Here is a 20,087-nt window from a genome sequence, read left to right on the forward strand (position 1 = left end):
GGAGGTCTAGTGGGGAAGGGACAGAGGCACAGGGGATGGTTAGGCACACAATGCACACCTGTACAAACTGTAGCCTCATACAGCACAGTACCACGAACAATGATTACTAAGAGGAAATGGTAGAACGACACAGAAGAAATTGCATTCTACCACCTTCCTAATCCTCCCATTTTTGCTTTCAATGATCTATTTTAATTTAAAACATAATAGCAAGTCAATTGTTTAATTAATGGTATCTACTATTACTATTCTTGGATCCGAAGTGGCAAAAGGGACAGAGAGGTTCTAGTCTGACAAAACTCATTAACATCTACGAGCCCGATTACCCTCATCTGGATTCTCAATTCTTATTATGATAACTAGAGGTAAAATCACAGTTTTAAATGTATGAGGTGACGTGAGGAGCACTATGACAAGCATAATTATGAACAAATGATAATGTGGACACTGTTTCAAAAGACTTTTCTAAAAATTAAAACTCATATCGATTTCTACTTAGCCATTACGATTCATCTTCTTTCCCTGCAGCATCTGTGCATGAGTGATCATTTTCCTAATGCTGCTTTGCTCTGACTCATTGTTCAGGCTTACCATGTAGCCATGCCATCACCCCTCCAGCTCCCTTGCTTCTGAGTTGTCTGCAGACCCAATCTTCTTTATATACTTTATACATGTAGCTCCCCTGAGATTTCCCCAAATCAAGTACTCTAGGCCCCCATGCTGGTTCAAACACACACTATGAATGAGCTAGATTCTACTCTTAGGACTCATGAGAGAATATTTTATCCTCCATTTTATGATTTCTGGAACATACATATTCCTCATTCTCAGACCAAAAGCTTTCTGTAATGGGTTCTTTCTTTCTTGCCCCGTAGTTTTCTCTAAAAGGCACATATCCAGTTCACAAATTCCTAGTAAATCAAATTACCTTCAAAGAGAATATCAAGGATCTTGAAAATAAAGTGATATTAAGCTGCCTTAAGTTATTTTGTACATGTACATGAATGAAGGATTAAACTGTTGTTCCCAGACTTATAGTCTCTCTTATTCCCTAGTCCCCACTTGCTGGTGTAATTCCTCTTCCATTTTTACATCATTGTAGAAATCACCAAGAGTTAGTAAAACCACATGGCTTCATACCATTGGTGTATATCTATACAATGAATAAGCTACCACAAGGACTTACTGTTCACCACCTCAGTATTTACAATGAAACTACACACAGAAAACACAACAAATAAAGTAACAACAGCCTCTCAGACTGGTAGAATTTTTCAAGTGAAGCTCATTAGTATCTTTTCACACTTGAGTCCTTGAAACCATCTTGTAAGAAATTCAAGGCAAGACTGAGGAAAAGCCACTCTGTAACCACAAAGCATGTCCTATACTAGACAGAAGAGTCCGGGTCATCCAAAGACTAATAATAAAGTTGAAATAATTTTAACCATATTAATGCACATGGATGCACACAAGTGGAGATGAAATATGAAGGTATTAATTAGAAGTGTTGAGATGGATGAAAGGAAGCCTTCCTGGGAAAGGAAGCCGAATGTTATGTAATGAATGGTTAATTAAGAGCCAACTCTTTAAGAACTGAATCCGGAGGAGGGCAAGGATGCATTAAATACCATACAAGCAAAGAAACAAGTGGATGCATAGATCGTACTGACAATGAGGTGGAAGAATCACATAATTAAAGGAGAGAGCTAGGAACGATGTGGAACAAAGGATAATATATTTAATTTAAAGAAAGTGAAGACGAGCTGGAAAGATGGCTCAGCAGTCAAGAGCATACACTGCTTTTGCAGAGATTCAATTCCAAGTCTACACATGGTGGGTCATAACGATCTGCCATACCAGTCCCATGGCATCTGGTGTTCTCCTTTGACCTCCACAAGTACCAGGTCCACACATGGTAGTGTACATGCATACATACAGGCAAAACACTCACGCACATAAAATAACAAAATGAATAGATGTTTAAAATTATCAAGAAGAACGAATGGAAGTCCTCGTGTTATTCAGGAGAAAGGTAAAGAGTCTCCCAAGCTTTTGGGATTTAAGTCAGTTGCTAATATAAAAATGTAAGAATCATGGATTAGCAGGGATATATATTCAACCCTATATATTCAACCCATTAGAAAGGGTCCAGTGTATTAAGGGAAGCCTTAGTCCATACAGTAGAGGGTAAAGCACCATAGAGGCAGCACAAAAAGAAAAGACAGGAAAAGCATGAAAAATGAAAAATGTACAATGCTCTAAATAAGTCAGAATGCATTTAATCACAGTAAATATGAGTAAATTAAGCTGCACAGTGTGATGACTCTTGGAATCTATCTAGTCTTTATAAAATATACATTGACTGTAATAATCTGCAATTACAGAGCATTAAATATAGCAATGTACATGCCAAGTGCACACGAATGATACAGAGCAAATTTAGCTGCATTGGTATTGAGCAAAAAGGCATCATTGTGGTCAAAGCGAGTTAGAAAATACTGATAAAGCAATCCCCAGAAGCTGCAGCAGCAAGATGATGCTTTGGAAAGCAGCTTAGAATAAACAAGAAAATTACAGGGCTTGTTCAACACATTAAACAAAAAGTGCTCCAGAGGGGAGAAAAACAGAAAAAAAAGCAGAAAGGAGCAAGAATTATCATGAAAATAAATTATCAAGCCAGAATTCATTATCTTTGAGATCAAAGAAGGCCATTCCATCGATATCTGTGAAAATGTCTGAAACTGGCCCTATTCTAAGGCATGTCATCAGGCAGTGTCTAAACCTTATAGCACAAGAGATACATTAAACCTCTACAAAGAGAAAACAGGTCATGGGGAAAGGATCAAAAACTATAATGGTTTCAAGTTTCTTAAATGGAACCATTGAAAGGTAGAGCACATTTGTATCATATCTTCAAAATCCTAAAGGAAAATTACCTCCAGGCAAAAAATTCAACATCTAACCAAACTCTTGAATGGGAAGGATGGTGAAGAGACATTTGTGTAAGTCCATGATATTGAATAAACATCTCTTGCACTGGTAGAGGAGAAGATAGTTAATCAAGGAGTGGAAACCATCAGATTAAACATGGGATAGGACGTGCATAGAAATGAGCGCCTTTGGGGGAAAACAGAAAGGGCAGAGAAGGAAAAGTAACCATGGGATGCTGGACACCTCAGTGATGGCAAGTCTGTTGAATATAAACGTGCTGGCAATGTTTATTGAACCAAAGAGATGAGCTACCTTTATGAGAATAAGTTGATGGCAACAAAGCAGGTAGGAAAGGAGTCTGAAAGCTGAGACTTCAGGATTCAAAGGCAAAGAGGAAACCTAAAACTGAATCACCAGAGGAAAGGTAGACAATTGTGTTCCTCAGTGACATGGAAATAAATTATAATAAATAAACCACCTAAACAATTGAAATCATTTCCTCTAGAGCTTATTCTTTTTTAAATAAGGTTTTGCCTACTGTTCTTCAAAGAACCTTTACCTATTTTTACTCCCTTGACCAATGTGTGACAGTCGCCCCCCCACCCTCTCCAAACTGCTTTGTCCATACACGTCCTAGAAGGAACAAGTGCCAAGCCAGAGTCACTGTGCAAAAAATTGACTAGAATAAATGTCTGAAAGGCATAGAGAATGAAGGACAGGAAGTTGGGGTGAAACCTCTAGACAGAACAGATATCTAGCATCATTCAAAAAGTTAACAGAAAATTTGACATAGGAGAGTTCAAAATGCAGCACAGAAAGAGAGAATGCCAGAATGATCATCATCCAAATACTTATATGCCTGCAGTATGTAGTAACAACGGAGGGAAAGAAAAGCCAGGAATTGGACGGAAAGCAGGAATGGATAGATGGAAAGGTTTGGAGAGAAGAAAGAGAAAGGAAAATCATTGTAATTAAAACACAATCTCAAAAGTAAATAACCAACGACAAATGTTAAGTCGTCCCACCATCCCTTTTAATGACGGACCTCCCTCCCTACTTAGTGACAGGCCGAGAGCACCTTTGAGAAACGTGTCTTCAACATGACAGTGTACCAGTCAGCCCCGGAACACAGCCACCTTCAGATAACTGTGTTCAGCGGTGTGCTGTCTGATGTTAGCAACTGGCTGGAGAGAGTTAAAGCGAAGGGGGCTTAATCTCCTGATCTGTGGCTTTCCACGGTGTACTAATGCACACTGTGGCCAGTTTCAAGAGACCAAGGCGACACCTCTGAATTCTGAGCTTGAAATCAGTGGGAACAACTGGCTTTCCATGCCAGAGCTTGGCCCGGGGCAGTGTTGGCTGCACAGGGAAGGAAGTGTAAGCAGCAGACCCCCTCAGATGCCGTACTCAGCCGCCTGGTGTTTTTAATGCAGCTCTGACCTTTCAGGTCTATAACTGGGAACGGAATCTCAAAGTAGATTACTCTGCACTGTCTTTAGAATGAATGAGGTCAAGTGTCTTTTAAAATAGTTCTATGTTCGCATATTATGACACAATGAAGCTCACGATCATAGACACATCTCATTATGATGGAATGAATTTCCTTATGCTCTTTTCTGTGAATCAAGTCACACTATTGACTTCTTTATCAACTAGCGAAACACATACACTTACGGTGTACATATTTGTCTGACTTATCTAGACATAATGGAATAACTAAATATCGCTAATTGATGTATGTATTGCCTCTATCCATCATCATTTTTGTGGTGAGAACACTTAGTCCCTGCTATGGTTTGCATACAGACTGCCCCCCCCAGAGACCCATCTTTAGGGGCTTCTTCCCCAGGGTTAAACTGGAGGCTTTTAGGAGATAGGGCCTAAGGAAAGCCCTTAAGTCACCTGGGAGTGTGGTCTTACAATGGCTTGTGGGGCCCTGCCAATACCCTTTCGGTGTATTTCTGGGGTAAGATGTGGCTGCACGTGCTACCACATGCTCACATCATTTCTTTTTAACCAGAGACCCTAAGAAATGGGGCTGCTAAATCTTGTTCTTGAACCTCCAAAACTATGAGCAGAATATTGCCTTCATAAGTAATCTGTCTAGGTATTTTGTTACGGTAATGCAATTTTCACTAATAGACCCTCATTTTCCCTAATCAATCCACTCCTTCAGTACTTTTTAAGAATATAGTACATTTCTAATTGTGTCCTCATGTGGCACAATAAATCTTTATCAATATACTCTTTCAGCATTTTTAAGACTATTGTATATTTCTAATTGTGTCATCATGTGGCACCTCTTCTGAATGAATGAAATTTTGTAGTCTTAGTTCAACATCTTCCCAAGCCTCCTTTAATAGTGTAGGGCACTGCCCCACCATTCTTCCCTACTTATGTGAGATCAACTTCATTCAAATCCCCACATAACTGATTGTTTCAGTAAAACCTTTATGCCTATGTCTAAGTAACTGAAACCATAACATGCTCATGTAATAATCCATGTGGGAAATGGAATACTGCTTACTCTCTTTTATCTTATGATTGGCATTTTCAAAGTTAGCTCCTCATATACTTTTAACAGCTTGCTGTATGTAGGCTCTAAAATTAAAGAATAGATATCATTCATTGATTTTCCATAACTCTAGAGTCATAGTTATGTGTACACTATCAAAATAAAAAGGGCAACATTTAACTTGGGGAAAGTACATTTAAATATCAATACAATGTTGATGGAGAAAGAAAATTTATGGAAAACTCAACAAAGAAAAGGTTCAGTCTCACTCCCAACACAGACAGAGTCACAGTAGTGCCATGAACTTTCCAACTGGGTGATCTAATGGGGATACTGTAGCGTCTTTAGGGAAAACAACATGGTTACATTATCATGTTAAAACCTTTTAATAACAGACTCGTTATACTGTCTGACCTAAGTTTTCTTATTGGTTTCATCCTCCCATCTTGGTGCAGTGATTTGTAAATCATTCATCCGTAACTTAGAGAGAAGAAGCTGTGAGCGAAGGGATCCTTTAATACCCTTTAATATTGCCATTTTCACAAACACCATAGAGCAGAACCCTGAGTGAGGCCAGACATCAGAAGTCACCAAATACACTTTCTACCTATCCCTGTATCTATAATGAATTGAAAGCAAAAGCAGAAATCAAAATTGTAACAGTTCAAAAACTGTTGGAAAATATGTGGGCTTTTAGGTTAACTCTTAAAACAAGCACCATGTGTGACATAAGTGAAAAGTTTGTAAGCACATGGAGTTTTCAAAGCTGCTGTCTTCCAGAGAAAGCTTGTTTTTTGTGCCCTAAGCACATCACCTGGCCTGTGAACTACATTTGACTCCAAGTGTGCCACTGCTGTGTCCTCCCCAATGAACCTTCTACCCCTCCTCCTGCTGCTCTTCCTCCTGCTTTCTTGTTCTCCCTCTTCCTGCCCTCCCTTCTGCTCCTTCCCTTCCTCCTCCCCTGCACTATCCTCCTTCCTCCTCTACCTGCTTCTTCCTCCTATTTTCCTCCAATCACAATTTTCATAGCCCTTTTCCTAGCAATTCACTTGTTCAGCCAAAAATCATGGGGAAGACACAGGGAGAAGTTAATATAAGAAAACCAACTGTGAGGGGTTGGGGATTTAGCTCAGTGGTAGAGCGCTTGCCAGCGCAAGGCCCTGGGTTCGGTCCCCAGCTCCGAAAAAAAAAGAAAAAAAAACCTGTGATTTATGGCACATGCTTAATAATAACAGGGGCGTAAATGGAAGGGAAACTGAAAAAGACATTTTATCGTCTGTGCAATCCTTGGAACTCTACCGTTTTCAAAGCATTTGATATCCAATACTCCAAAACTAAAACCAAAACCAAAAAAAAACTTACCTCATCCACATTTTCAAAGGCATTGATGATGTCATAAGGTAAACAAGACAGCAGATCAATGACAAACCAAGTTTTCAGATAGTTCATCCGTATGAGCTTCGGGTCAGAAATGACCTCTCCACCCGGCCCCACAAAAGTCGTGTGAAAGTTTAAAACGATGTCCACCAGAAAAATAACGTCCACCACGCTGTCCAGAACCAGCCAGGCGATATTGTTCTGTTTTGTTTTGAAGGAAACGTTGTAAGGAACCATGATGGCGGTGTAGAAGGTAAGAATTAAAATCACCCAATCCCACGTAGTTTTGAAAGCACAGTAGTGTAGAATGATGTGTGGCGGCGTCTTTGGCGCTTCTTGTTTGTACTGAGGAAGGATGTCTGATCCCAGCTGAAGAACCTAAAAGAAAGCAACGGTGTTTATAAACATGCGGGACACCTCTGAAGACAGATATGACTGCGCCCCTGCTGGGCGCTCAAACCGCAGACCAAGTCACGTGATCGTCAGTTTTAGGCCAATCGTACTTTATTGTTTCCCTTTTCCAAAATGCCCCAAAGTTTACCCAAAGGACTCATATGTAAGTGCAACTATTCCACAGTTGATATGGTCACTGGTCACTGGTCCATCTGCCTGGCTCTCCAGTGGCTAATCTTCTTTTTTCTTTTTTTCGGAGCTGGGGACCGAACCCAGGGCCTTGCGATTGCTAGGCAAACGCTCTTACCACTGAGCTAAATCCCCAACCCTCCAGTGGCTAATCTTGACCCGGGTGTTCCTGCGCATGCACTGGGCAGGCCTGACAAGAATCATGTGACTTTCACTGACTGTTCCATAGTTACTTGGATGACTGACCATCATTCATTGTTCGCATATATTAAACACCTTAGAAAACATACTTTTGCTTCTAATGGTCTCCCTGAATCCCAGGGCCTCACCGTTGGCAGTCTTGATGGATTTGCTCAACAAGAATCCTAGTGGCTAACAGGACAGTGTTGGGGGAGGGGGGGTGATACAGCCTATTTTTTCCCTTTTCTCTCTAAAATCAGGATGTAAAATAAGCATTGTGTTTCTTCTCTGGTACAAACTTCCTTCGGAAAACAAAACACTAAATACCAGATTTAGCTTTCTGTACCACTTTGATAAGTGAAAAACTATCAGAGCAAGCTTTATACCAACCTTAACTTACTCTGCTGGGTCTAATTAAAGTAAGAGGAGGAAAGCAGATGACTCCAGCAAGGGTCAAAGCTGGAGACCTGAAGACAGGACTCAGATTGCCTGCTGGAACCTGGGAACTGTGAAACAAGTTGAGGAAGCATATCCAAAATTTCCATCTCTCACATTAATGCCATTAAGGGTAATGCGAGTGCCAAAGAGTGTGGCAATAGGGCTTCTTAACTAACTATTAATTACTCAGTGTTCTAGAAAAGGAAAGAATATAGGAGGGAGGAGTCAAAGTGATAAATGCATCAAACATTTGAATGCATGAATAATCAAAGGTAAACATTAGCATATAGCTCTATGGTTTATTCAATAACACACACACACACACAAGCAAGTGCATTTGCTTATTCATGTATCTTTTGAAGTCTGGAAGAGTATTCTAAAATTTCTCATATATCAAGCTTACTTAGAAGACTAAGTATCTTGCTATTTTCAATATTAAAAATGCTACTAGTATTTTCTGTGGCTGTATATCATACTTAGGATTTTAACTCGGGGCTCTTAGCACTATTTTAAGGCCATTTCATGTATTTACCTACACTCTCGGAGCCCCAGGTCTATTTACCCCTAAGGTCTTAACTTACTTACTAACCATTTATCCTAGCAGGAAAGTGAGCGCCACGTTGAGATGGAGTGCTAGATATAAAAGAACCGCACGTAATTATGGCTTCTCTCTTACCTTCCGACCACCATCAGCTCCAGTCTCACTGGGGGAGGAGATGGAAAATGCTTCTTTTACCATCATCTATAACTTCACCTTCTCTAGTTAGATCTCAAGTGGTAATCCAGTGTGTTTTAAATCTGGCTCACAATAGAATCTTCTCAAGTTTTCTGAAGTTTGGTGTATTCGCACCTAGACCCCACCCCTAGCCCAGGAATCATGGCACTGGCCTTAAGTGGGTTTTGAGAAAGTCTGCATTTTATCTTTACCAGGCGATGAGTGTAGAGCTCATATAGTGTCTTTTCTTCTCTTTTCCATTTCAATCCTAGCTAGTCAGACGGGATTAGCAAAGGAGAATGCTCTACAGATTCCAGAGGAAGGGGAGCAAGAAGAGGAGGAGAAAGGGGAAGGAAATAGAGAGGCCAGCGGAGGAATAGGGAAAGGGTAGGACCACAGAAAAAGATGCAAACCTGTTGGGATTTGACCTTTGACATAGGCAGCCAGGTCTTCTACCTGAGCTCGGCCTTGTGCTCCTCTGTGTGGCAGTGACTGACAGCTCTGCCTGCCAGCTTCCTTTCTCTAAGAGTCCTGTGAGAATATAGTTACATGGCTGAGTTTGATTTTGCATCAATAACCACACTGTTTCCACCTGAAGATCTAAGCCCTTGTTCTAAGGCAGAACTCACTGACAGAGAGAAGACAGTATTTATCTCTAGCCAACATTAGCTGAAAGCAATCAGTCAGATAACAGTACATGTGGACAATGTAGTAACTGCTTCCATGTGGGCAGAATCTTTTAACCTAGGATCTTCTCTGAATCAGGTGGAGAGGAGAACTAATTTATGTGTCTTGGAAAAGTGAAAATTCCAGAGGAAACTGTATCTTAGGACTTTGGTGTAACCGAAAAGACAGTACTCCTGTACCCACTTGGGGTTTCTTTTGGGTCTGGTTTTGGAAACCCAAAGGCACACTCCTCTCCGCTCCCCTGCATGACCATGGAAGAAGTCTCAGTTGGAAGTCTGGCAACTTCTCCCTTCTCTAAAGCAGCAAACTTCAGACCTGATAGAAAGCAGTATTGTGTTGGACTTGGTTTTATGAATCCTAAGTCACTGTCTGATTAAAAAGAAAGCCAAAAGTCAGAAACAAAAGAAAAGGAAAAGTCAGATGAAAGGAGAGTGAAAAACGTCCCTCGAAATGATGGGACGGAATGCAAAAGCTCATACAAGGAACATCCTAGAGTAGCTGTGGCTCAGGGGGATGTTGCCCTCCTCCAGGCCCCTTCCCTCTAGTTGGGTAGTAGGGGGAAGAAAATCTAAGGATAAGGCAGAAACAGCAGCCAGCAGGAAGCCTGCCTAGAAAGCCTCAGCACATGCAAAAGCAAACTCGGCCTGGGCTGGGCTCAGTGAAGGAACTGAACACTTCAGGCAGAAGGGAAGGAAACTTCAACGGAAGCAGTACTTGGTAAGGAGCACTGTCGTACTCGGTATGGAGCACTATCGTACTTAGCGAGGAGCACTGTCATACTTGGTAAGGAGCACTGGAGCACTATCGTACTTAGTAAGGAGCACTATCATACTTAGCGAGGAGCACTGTCATACTCGGTATGGAGCACTGTTGTACTTGGTGAGGAACACTGTTGAAAAGGAAACTCCACTCGGCTGCATTCAATAGTAAGCCAGCTGTGGGTCGTCTTTGTACACAGTATGAACAGGAATACTTAATATTGTATTCATCTCTTATTTAAGCGTGGCTATACCAAAAAGTGTTCTGCCTTCTCCATGATAACAGCTATTAAGGGGGGGGGGTGGCAGAGAGACAGAGACAGAGACAGGAAAAACAAAGAGAAAAGGAAAACTTCTAACAGGTCTCTTTGTTGGTTACAAACTAAGGAAAACTCCTGAACTCAAAATTTAAGGAATAGGCTTTATTTCCCAGCCCTCTCTGAATCAGAATTGGTATTTATAGCTAATTAAGACATGCCTCAGCTCACCTTTCTCTAGTAATGTAAATCAATGAACATATGGATTTAATGGTGTCTTTCTCCTCCTTTCTAAGTTAATTCACATTTTACAAAGCCAGCATCATTTGGTTAGCGCTCTCCCCCCCCCTCTCTCTCTCTCTGTGTGTGTGTGTGTGTGTGTGTGTGTGTGTGATTGGGGGGCGCTAAGGTTATGCCATGACACACATGTTGAAGTCAAAGGAAATCTGCAGAAGTCGGTTCTCTGCTTCCACCATATGGATTCCAGAAATAGAATTCAGGATGCCAGCCTCACCAGTAAGCACCTCTGTCTAGTGAGCTTTTTCACTGCCCCTAACTCTTCTGTGTTTCCTGCACACTCTCTCTCTCTCTCTCTCTCTCTCTCTCTCTCTCTCTCTCTCTCTCTCTCTCTCGCACACACACACACACACGAATGAAAGAATGAGTGAATGAATGAATGCATGCTCTGTCCCATTTGTTCAGTTAAATCATACATGCTCTAAGCATCACTTAATACAGCATGAACTACATTTCCATGCAAAAGTTGGAACAAACAAAAGGAAATATTTCACATTTCTACAGTTCTATAGATAGATAGATAGATAGATAGATAGATAGATAGATAGATAGATAGATAATTAGATGGATGGATGGATAGATAGATAGATAGATAGATAGATAGATAGATAGATAGATAGATAGATAGATAGATAAATGATGGATGGATGGATGGATGATGGATGGATGGATGGATGGATCGATAGATAGATAAATGATGGATGGATGAATGGATAGATAGATAAATGATGGATGGATGATGGATGGATGGATGGATGGATGGATGGATGGATGGATGGATGGACAGGTGGGTGGGTGGATGGATTGATGGATAGATAGATAGATAGATAGATAGATAGATAGATAGATAGATAGATAATTACCTAGCAATTATACTTATATTGAATAATTTGGGGGAAAGTGTGTCAGTGCCACTTCCTGGGAACACAGTCCTTCTCATACTTACTTCTGCCAGTCTTGAATGTTTGTGGACTGTCTCTGTTTTATTCATTGGTGTAAGCTGCTGTAACACACTCCGGCTGTTTGTCAAAGCCCGTGTCAACCGGGCAAATTTCGTCCAACCTTCAAAAGATGAGGAAAGAGTTTTGGTTATTGACATACAATGAATTGAAAACCCCACATTCTCTCAGAATGTCAAAGGATTGCAGCCAATCACATGCTATCCATGAAAACTGAGAAGTGTCAGTTTTATTCCTAAGTAAACACCCAACATATATTTGAAGTGTGACTAAAATGATGTACATTCTAATCTTTGTGGCACTTTGTAGCATTCGTGCCTTTCTCGGATCTATTATATAGTCCCTGTAGTCAAGGTAGATACTGGGTTTAAAAATAAACTGTGATCCTGTTTGCTTGGTATGGGTTTGCTAAGGGAAAATGGCTGCCTAGCCACACATCTGTGTGTTCCAAGTCCCTAGATCTCACTAATGGAGTGTAAGCAAAAACACAGTGCCACATCCGTATCTCTATTTCAGAAGCAAGCTGGTATCAAGGGGTTTCTTCCCCTTCTACCAGCTGGAGGCAAAGGGCAAGACCTGAGGGTAACCGTAGGCCAATAACTGGATAGCTGTGCAGAAGGATGCCAGCCAGGGCCACTTGCTTTGGATTATTACATGAACAAAAAAATAGGCTTCTCCTGCATCAAATAAATGTTGTTCCTTATTAATAAAAATAACACATAACATTAATACATTATTATTGTTTGTTAGAGCAGCTACTATCACCCTAATGAAAACAGTTCTTCCGGGTGTTGTACACAGATTTGTACAGGAGGAATAGCTCAGTTTCAACCGCTCTCCCATATTGTAGTTCTTATCGCACATTCTACCTTCCTTGTAGCATAACAAACGTTATTTCCCTCATTAACAATTGCACTGATACCTAAAAAGTTATGCTTTGAATATCTAAAGCCCTAATCACATTTTCTGAAAGAGAAGTTGCTTTTGGGAAAAAGGAATGCAAATTTAATGGGAAGAAAATTTCTTCTGGGGCCTCGAATTGCCATTATTAAAATCATTAATTTCAAAGAAATACCAATGAGATGTGAGCAAATAGAGAAAAACCAGCCATATTCTGGCCCTGTCTCGACTCTCCTTTCTCTAGCTAGATCAAAAGCTAAGCTCTATTGAAGATTTGTTTAAAGCCATTTCAGCATTTCCACAGTATTGCCCACTGACGGGAGAGTCTCCAATCCGCTCCTTAAAAATGAAAACTGCAGCTGGTCAAAAGGGCTGAATGTAGTGGCTTGATGAAATTTCAGATGATTCAATGAACACTGAAAAAAACCCGGGCCTACAGAAGACTAATGCCTGTCAAATCGCAGAGTACAGGTAACACGGACTTTACTACTAGCCTGATTATTCAGGCTTAGAATTTCTCCCACCAATTTTGCTCCTTCTGTGTGTTCACAGATTGGGTGAGAAGTAAGCTGACATCCCTGGGTGGAAAGTCCTGTTTTCTTCTTTAGTAACAGACCTTATCCTAGTGACTGGCACTTAGAGTCAGGTTGGAGACAGCCTTACCTGAAACCCAAGGTTCTATACAATGTTCTGGTTTCCCAATGAGGCAACAAAGACACCATCAGCTCTCCACTTAATACAACCCCTGCACACACACACACACACACACACACACACACACACACACACACACACACACACACGTGCTTCTAAGCCTTCTAGTTTATAATTTGTGAATAAATATCTTTCAAAATGAATGCCTTCCATCCTTAGATGTCAAACAGTACAGCCTGTGTAATTGCGGTCAGGTGGCAACCCCCTAAGAGCACATCCACACGCTGCTGAGATTCTAAAGCACAGACCAGAGCTCCCATTCCCCTGTTTCAACCTTCCATATCAACCTGGAAACTTCCGGGATAGCACAGTGAGCCCTTGGAAGAGAGGCCATTAGCTTCTGACCACAGGGATTTATACCACATCTATCACCTGTCATCTCCTCTTACTGTTTCCAACCTTAATAAACCAACAGAAAATTAATTTAAAAACAATTCAAAAATGTAGTCAAGTCTTCCAGAGTTCCTTTTACTCACTATAATATCCCATTCTTTTCTATATTACACTCATCCTGCCTGTCTAGAATTCTATCTGGCTAATGGCAGTTTGGACTCAATTGAAGGATTACTTAATTCTGCAAGCTTCCCAGAGCCACCTGAGATGCCATCCTTCGTACCATGGCGCGTGCGCGTGCACGCGCGCGCGTGCACACACACACACACACACACACACACACACCATGGCATACACACACACACACACACACACACACACACACACACACACATCATGTGACGTAACAACATCAATGCAGTCATGGTTTACTTTGGGTAAATTAAAGTTCATCTCTTCGTCGTGGCACTAAAGCTGTCGGTAGGTTAATAAAAGGTGACTGACTAATCCAGTTTTCCTTAAGACTAAAGCCCACTTATGTGTTCCTATAGTGGGCCTTGGTCAGTTTACTGGATTGGGTGTAAATAATGAGGGTGCCCTTTGATGACTGCAACTATTTCAGTCACCAACATGCTAAAATATATTGATAATTCCTCATCTTACAGTAACTGAGTATTATAGTTGCATTGGCTATTTCTAGAAACTTCTCAGCTCATCGTTTTTCTTCCTGAAGGCTCGCGTTTCTTTAAAAAAAAAGATGATTCAAGATCTCTGTATATCTGAGTAGGGTCAAAAGAGAAAACCATTTGCACTCTGTATATACAATAAAGTTTGCCTGGAAAAATATTTTGGGAACAAAGGAGAAATACGGGAAGAATGTGTGTAATAAACCGAACAAGAGGGCAAGCCTTCAGAATGTTAACTTTTGCTCATCTCCTACAACCACATCGACAATAAGGCATGTGAGGAAGGAAGAACACAGCCATGAAAGCTATCGTCACTGATGCTGCTGCATTACAGAATAAGGGAGCAGTAATTCCTAATTTAAATACTCAGAAAACACTGGTTTCCATGTGTCTGTGCACAACTATACACAATCTGATCAACATAGCGTGTAGAGGGCAGTAATTGCATTTTGATAGAATAAGTGAAGCACTGAGTGAAAAAGTTAAACAGATTAGCACACATCTTGCCTTAAATACAATGAAAACGCAGCAAAGGCGCTAGGCTCAGCTTTCGGTGCATGTCGGTATGATCCATGACATTAGGGAAGAACTGTGGAGCGGAGAAGGTAGAGTGGCTCCTACTCTTCAGAAAGAACTTGAGGAACCACTAGCTGAGAAAGAAAGGCAGGGCTAGGTGAGGAGCCAGTTCTGGCACCAAGAAACCAAAGTCAAGGGCAATTGTCAGGGAGTCATCCAGTAGGAGTTTGCTATCAACTTGGCCCATAAGTTGGAGAACCAAAGCCAAGCCAAGGTGTGCTCCTTTCATATGTAAATTAGCGGAAGAGCAGGAACCACTGCTCCCCCAGTGCACTGGCCAGCCCCTCTGGCAGCCCTCTGCTCTAATGCTCTAACATTAGCATTTTTCTGAAGACTTCTATACCTCCTTACCCCCACCACATTCCCACACACTTCACCTGAAACCAATAAAAGCCACACCAAACATAAGAACCTGAAGCTTCCCCTCTCGCTTGCTCACCATGGGACCTCACTCTTACCTGCTCCCCACTATCTCTAAGAATTAGGCACTCGTTTCTCCTTGATGACGCATACTATACACAGACACATGCTCAAGAAGTCTGCAGACTTTCCACTACTGTAAATCACGCCCTGTTGAGTCTTCTCATGCCGATCCTTTTGTGCTCCGGATCTGCCTCCAGACGATGGGAGTCTACTTAATCTTTCCCCAACCCCAACGTTACAGTCAAACTTTGAAAAGAGTCACACAATCACACTGTCTAGGTCAAAGCAAAAAGACTCATCAGCAGTTCTTACTTCTCCCCAGGACTGCATCCACCCACCTCCCTACAGAAATCTAACTGTGCCCCTGACAGCTCAGCAGTTCGCTGATGTTACTTAGACGTGGTCGATACGGGGTAATCTGAACAGACAGTTGTCTATGACGAGTAAAATGCTTGCACTGTAAGTTGTTCATGGCATTATGAGAACATTTGTTCTCCTAAAAGCTCAGGCTGCCAACTCCTTCTTAATAAAACATTAGTTTAGCTCTATTGGGTTGCAATTAACCTCTTTGTCATGGACTGCCTAATCTTAAAAATGAAAGGAAGTCACAGAGGCAGTTAAATCAATCTATTGGGCTGCAACACAAGATTCCAATCTATATGGGAAAAGCTTAGGTAAACAATTTTGCTCTCAGCCAACAAGACGGCCTTGGCATAATTACTCCTATTTCTTCTGCCGTCTCCTCTCTAAAGAAAAGCATTGGCTTTTGCAAGCAGGTTACTTTTTTTGATGTTATTTTTATTCCGGAAGAATTTTTTTAACCTCATTATTGGCAAAAAGGTGTCATGACTGCTTGGCAGAGGATGTCTCACACGGCAATTATCTTGGCAGTTTGGAAGTCTGTTTGAAAATCGTGTACAGTATCAATGGGCAGAGATTTGGATAATGATCTTCAGAACACAAAAGATAATCAGCAGCATGGACCTCCTGGGCTTTCATCTGCATTTTATGATAGATAAAGTATCAGATACAGTTGATAGATTGCCTGAACAAATCTTCCAACAACCCCATACCAGGAACAAAACATAACAAGACTACTTCGCCCTGTGGAATTAGCATCAGACCATTTGGTTGGTTCTAAGAACACAACTCTGTCAGAAATACAGCATCCCCCTGAGGCCTATGCTTAGGAACAGGGGATTAAGGTGGCTGTGCTTGCCAGTGACTTCTCTCCTGTAGAAGACGGGACAGCAGTGGGCAATCTGGAGAACGTGAGGCTTGAGTCTCTTCAGCAGAAGAATGGAGATGATAACATAAACGTCACAATTAGCTCAATGAGCAGTGATGAACTTAGACCTGGTAGTCATGGACTCTCCATCAGAGCTGATGAGCTTCCCTACACTGTTTGCTGCCATCGCTTGTGCCCCAGTTTGTCATGATTCATTGTTGATATTAGACATTAGCACTCAGTTTAAGAACAAAACCAAAATAATTCAGGATGAAACTGTGGTGGACATAGGGCTTGCAATAAGCAGGGCTGCCTCAATTACTGATGTGTTCATAAAAAGATAAATGGGGGGGTATATGTTCTATGGAGGTGTGGTGAGGTATGGAGGAAGGGGGTGCCTCTGTTTAGGGCATGGTGAGGGGAGTTGAGAGGGTAGTGGGGGTAGAGTAAGGCAGAGAGAGAGACAGAGAGAGAGAGAAGAGGAGTAGAGGCCAGCCATGAGAGAGAGGGGGAGGGGAATGGGGAGAGAAGGGACGAAGGGGGAAGAGGTTAAGAGAGAGCAAGAGAGTGAGGACAGGGCAAGAAGCCCCTTTCATAGAGCCAGGAATACCTGGCTGTTGCCAGGTCACTGTGTGGTAGGGCTTAGACAGAATGCTACAATTACTGCAGCCATGGCCTTAACCACCACAGTCAGTGTCTAATCTGATTCAGAAACTAAATTCAGAGTCCATTTCTTCAAGGCTTTTAACCATTTGTCTGAGTTTCTTGGTGTGAGGGGGTAGGGGTTGGCGATATAAACAAGAGATCAGTATGAATGCAAACCAGCAAATTTGGCAGATCTTCAAAGGCCAGAGGCCCTCGTCTAATCAATACGCCTTCTGAAAATCCCTTCCCTTGCACCTAATCAAAACTGAACTTCAACTAAACCAACTTTTACCCACTGCTCATCTCCATTTTGACTGGACAAAAGATCATGAAAAAGTTTGTATTAAGTTACTGTGAGGCCAAAGGCTGCATCAAAGGCAACACCACTATTTTTTATTCAATATTCTAAACACAAATCATTTTGATATTATGGTAATTATAATGAAATTGCATGTCCTCTATATCCAAAAGGTTTAATTTCTTCTTTGTCTTTAAAATAGAAACATATACTATTTTACAAAGCTTCTATAAATGTTCTCCTCTTCCTATATCACTAGCTTCAAAGATATAGTAGGATGATGACTTAATGGTATAAATATTTCATGTCTTTTGAATTTTTCATGTTAAATGTACAGTTCACATGAATAATAGAAAGTAGTTCGTATGCAGCATTCACAGCTGCATTACGCAATGCCTTTTCAGTAATCTGTTAGCTATAGAGAAGGCATACGGGAGTCTCAGAACAAAAATTATTTTGAAATTAACCCATCTTCTAGAATATCTGGCACTAGAAAAAGGCATTTTATACCAATACTGTTCCCAGGATTTTTATTTTGCGTACTTATTGAGCTCACTGTCCAACGATCAAGTGGTCTGATCCATCTGGAGTTACTCAAAAATAATTTATAAAAATAGATAGTTCAACTCAAAAGAGACTGTGTCTTACAAGCACACTGATACTTACATGGGGATGCAGAGTGATGAAAGTGAGAATAGAAGAATGGAGAAGCATTCACTTCAGAAATAAGTCAGGTCTTCAGTTACCTCCATATGCCCCAACCCCAGTTCATGCCAAAATGCTGCCAACTTCCAGGTCCCATAAATACAAACTTACTAATTACCCCCAAGGTTCAGCACGTCAAAATGGTGCAGAAGCATTGCCTGTCCTTGGGCAGGTTCAACTGTGTCATAAATTACACAGAGTAAATCGGAACAAAAACACGCCTCTAATATACATATATGCATATTCTGGACTGAAAATAGGATATGAAAACTCTTTACTCAAAGATGACTGCCATTCATATGTGAAGACATCAAAAGTCACTTGAGGAATGTTTTAGGTTATCAATTACATATCAACTATTTTATCTTTAATGTTTTAAACACCTCACCTAAGAATATAGTTCACTGTTAACCACAAGGTTTGCATGTTCTTTATGAGAATATGGAAGATCATCCCCCTGTTCCTACTTTTCTGAGGATTTTTAAATCATGAATGAATGTTGAATTTTTTCAGATGCTTTTTATGAGTGAGTTTTGAATTTTTCAAATGCTTTTTCTATGCCAACTGAAAGGATCATATGGTTTTTTTTGTTTGTTTTGTTTTTAACCACCTCACTGACAGGATGGATTTGGAGAATTGCTTTTTGAAGACTGAACTCATTTGATTGTCATGCATAATTCCTTGTATACTTTATGGATTCAGTTTTGTGGATGATCACATGTTAAGAGTGAAGCATTCATCTATCATTTCCTTTTTCTGTAATGTCTTTCCTGGATTTGGTATCAGAGCAGTACTGTCTTCCTCACATGAGTTGGGAGACTTCCCTCTGCTTTTGCATTCTGGAAGAGACCTAGAAGATAGGCAGGCAACCCCAGAAATGTTGTGGGCACATGTGTACAACAGGCATGTCCAGAAGGCAGCAGTTCACAGACCTCTTCCCCATCCCTCAGCTCTTGTGTTCTCTCTGCCTCTTCTTCCAACACGTTCCTTGACCCTTGATGTGTTGGGAGACTGATTAGAATCATCCATGTAGGGAGGGAGGCATTTGAGGGGAGGGGAGGAGAACTTGGAAGAGGGGAATGGTGGCTATCTTATATGGGTGTGTAAAATCCTGAAGGAAAAGGAGAAATATCTTCCTTCAGCATTTATTAGGGTCTCCTGATGAAACTATTCCATCTCTTTCCTTGGTTTGGGTCAATTACTCTTTACTGCTTAAGTGTTTAATGGTGATGAGGCATTAAGATTTTCTGTTTCATGAGAGTGGTCTATTTCTTGTAAGTCATCAATGGTGACCACAGGGTGGTCATTGTCTAAGCTTCAGTAGCCACAGCATAAGTGGACATAGGCTTTTCATTTTCTGCACTGGCAGTTTGTGTCTTCCCTCTTTTTTCTTGGTTATCAGAGATAGAGGGTAACTATAATGGTATTTTCATTATAGGAGTTAGCCTTGAATTTTGGTGGGTTTTCCCCAACGTTGTCCTGTTTTTCAGTGATTTCTCCCATACAGTTTAGAATGTCTTGTCCTCCGCTTGCTTTGGTTTAACATTCTCTTCTTTACCTAGCTTCTTAAGATGGAGCTAGGCTACTGTATTTTTTTAAGACATTTTCTTTTGTCATATATATATATATATTCCTCTAAGTAGTGCCTTTACTCTCTTCCACAAACTTGAAAGGTCTAAATTTTGATTTAGTTCAAAATATTTTTTACTTAAGATTATTTCACTCATTGTTTAGCAATGCGTTCTTTAACTTCCAAATTTTGCAGTTTTCCATGCATCTTTCAATTATTGAATTCTAATTTGATTCCATTATGGCCTGGGATACATTTTCAAAGGTATATATTTGTCTAAATTTATAAAAAAAAAAGTATAGCTCAGAATATA

The 20,087-nt window shown here is 40.8% G+C and overlaps 1 protein-coding gene across 1 annotated transcript in view; it reads right to left on the minus strand.

The window, feature by feature from the left end:
* The window catches only part of Kcnh5 (potassium voltage-gated channel subfamily H member 5), a 285,962-nt gene that overhangs the window by 219,827 nt on the left and 46,048 nt on the right, over positions 1 to 20,087 (minus strand). Inside the window, exons 5-6 of the mRNA XM_032907944.1 lie at positions 11,684 to 11,799; positions 6,809 to 7,201 (exon numbers count right to left, since the gene is read on the minus strand). Of these exons, the coding sequence (XP_032763835.1) occupies positions 6,809 to 7,201; positions 11,684 to 11,799 (509 nt within the window). The remainder of the gene's footprint in view (positions 1 to 6,808; positions 7,202 to 11,683; positions 11,800 to 20,087) is intronic.

This window comes from Rattus rattus, chromosome 7 (genome assembly GCF_011064425.1).
Source record: "Rattus rattus isolate New Zealand chromosome 7, Rrattus_CSIRO_v1, whole genome shotgun sequence".
Classification (NCBI taxonomy): domain Eukaryota; kingdom Metazoa; phylum Chordata; class Mammalia; order Rodentia; family Muridae; genus Rattus; species Rattus rattus.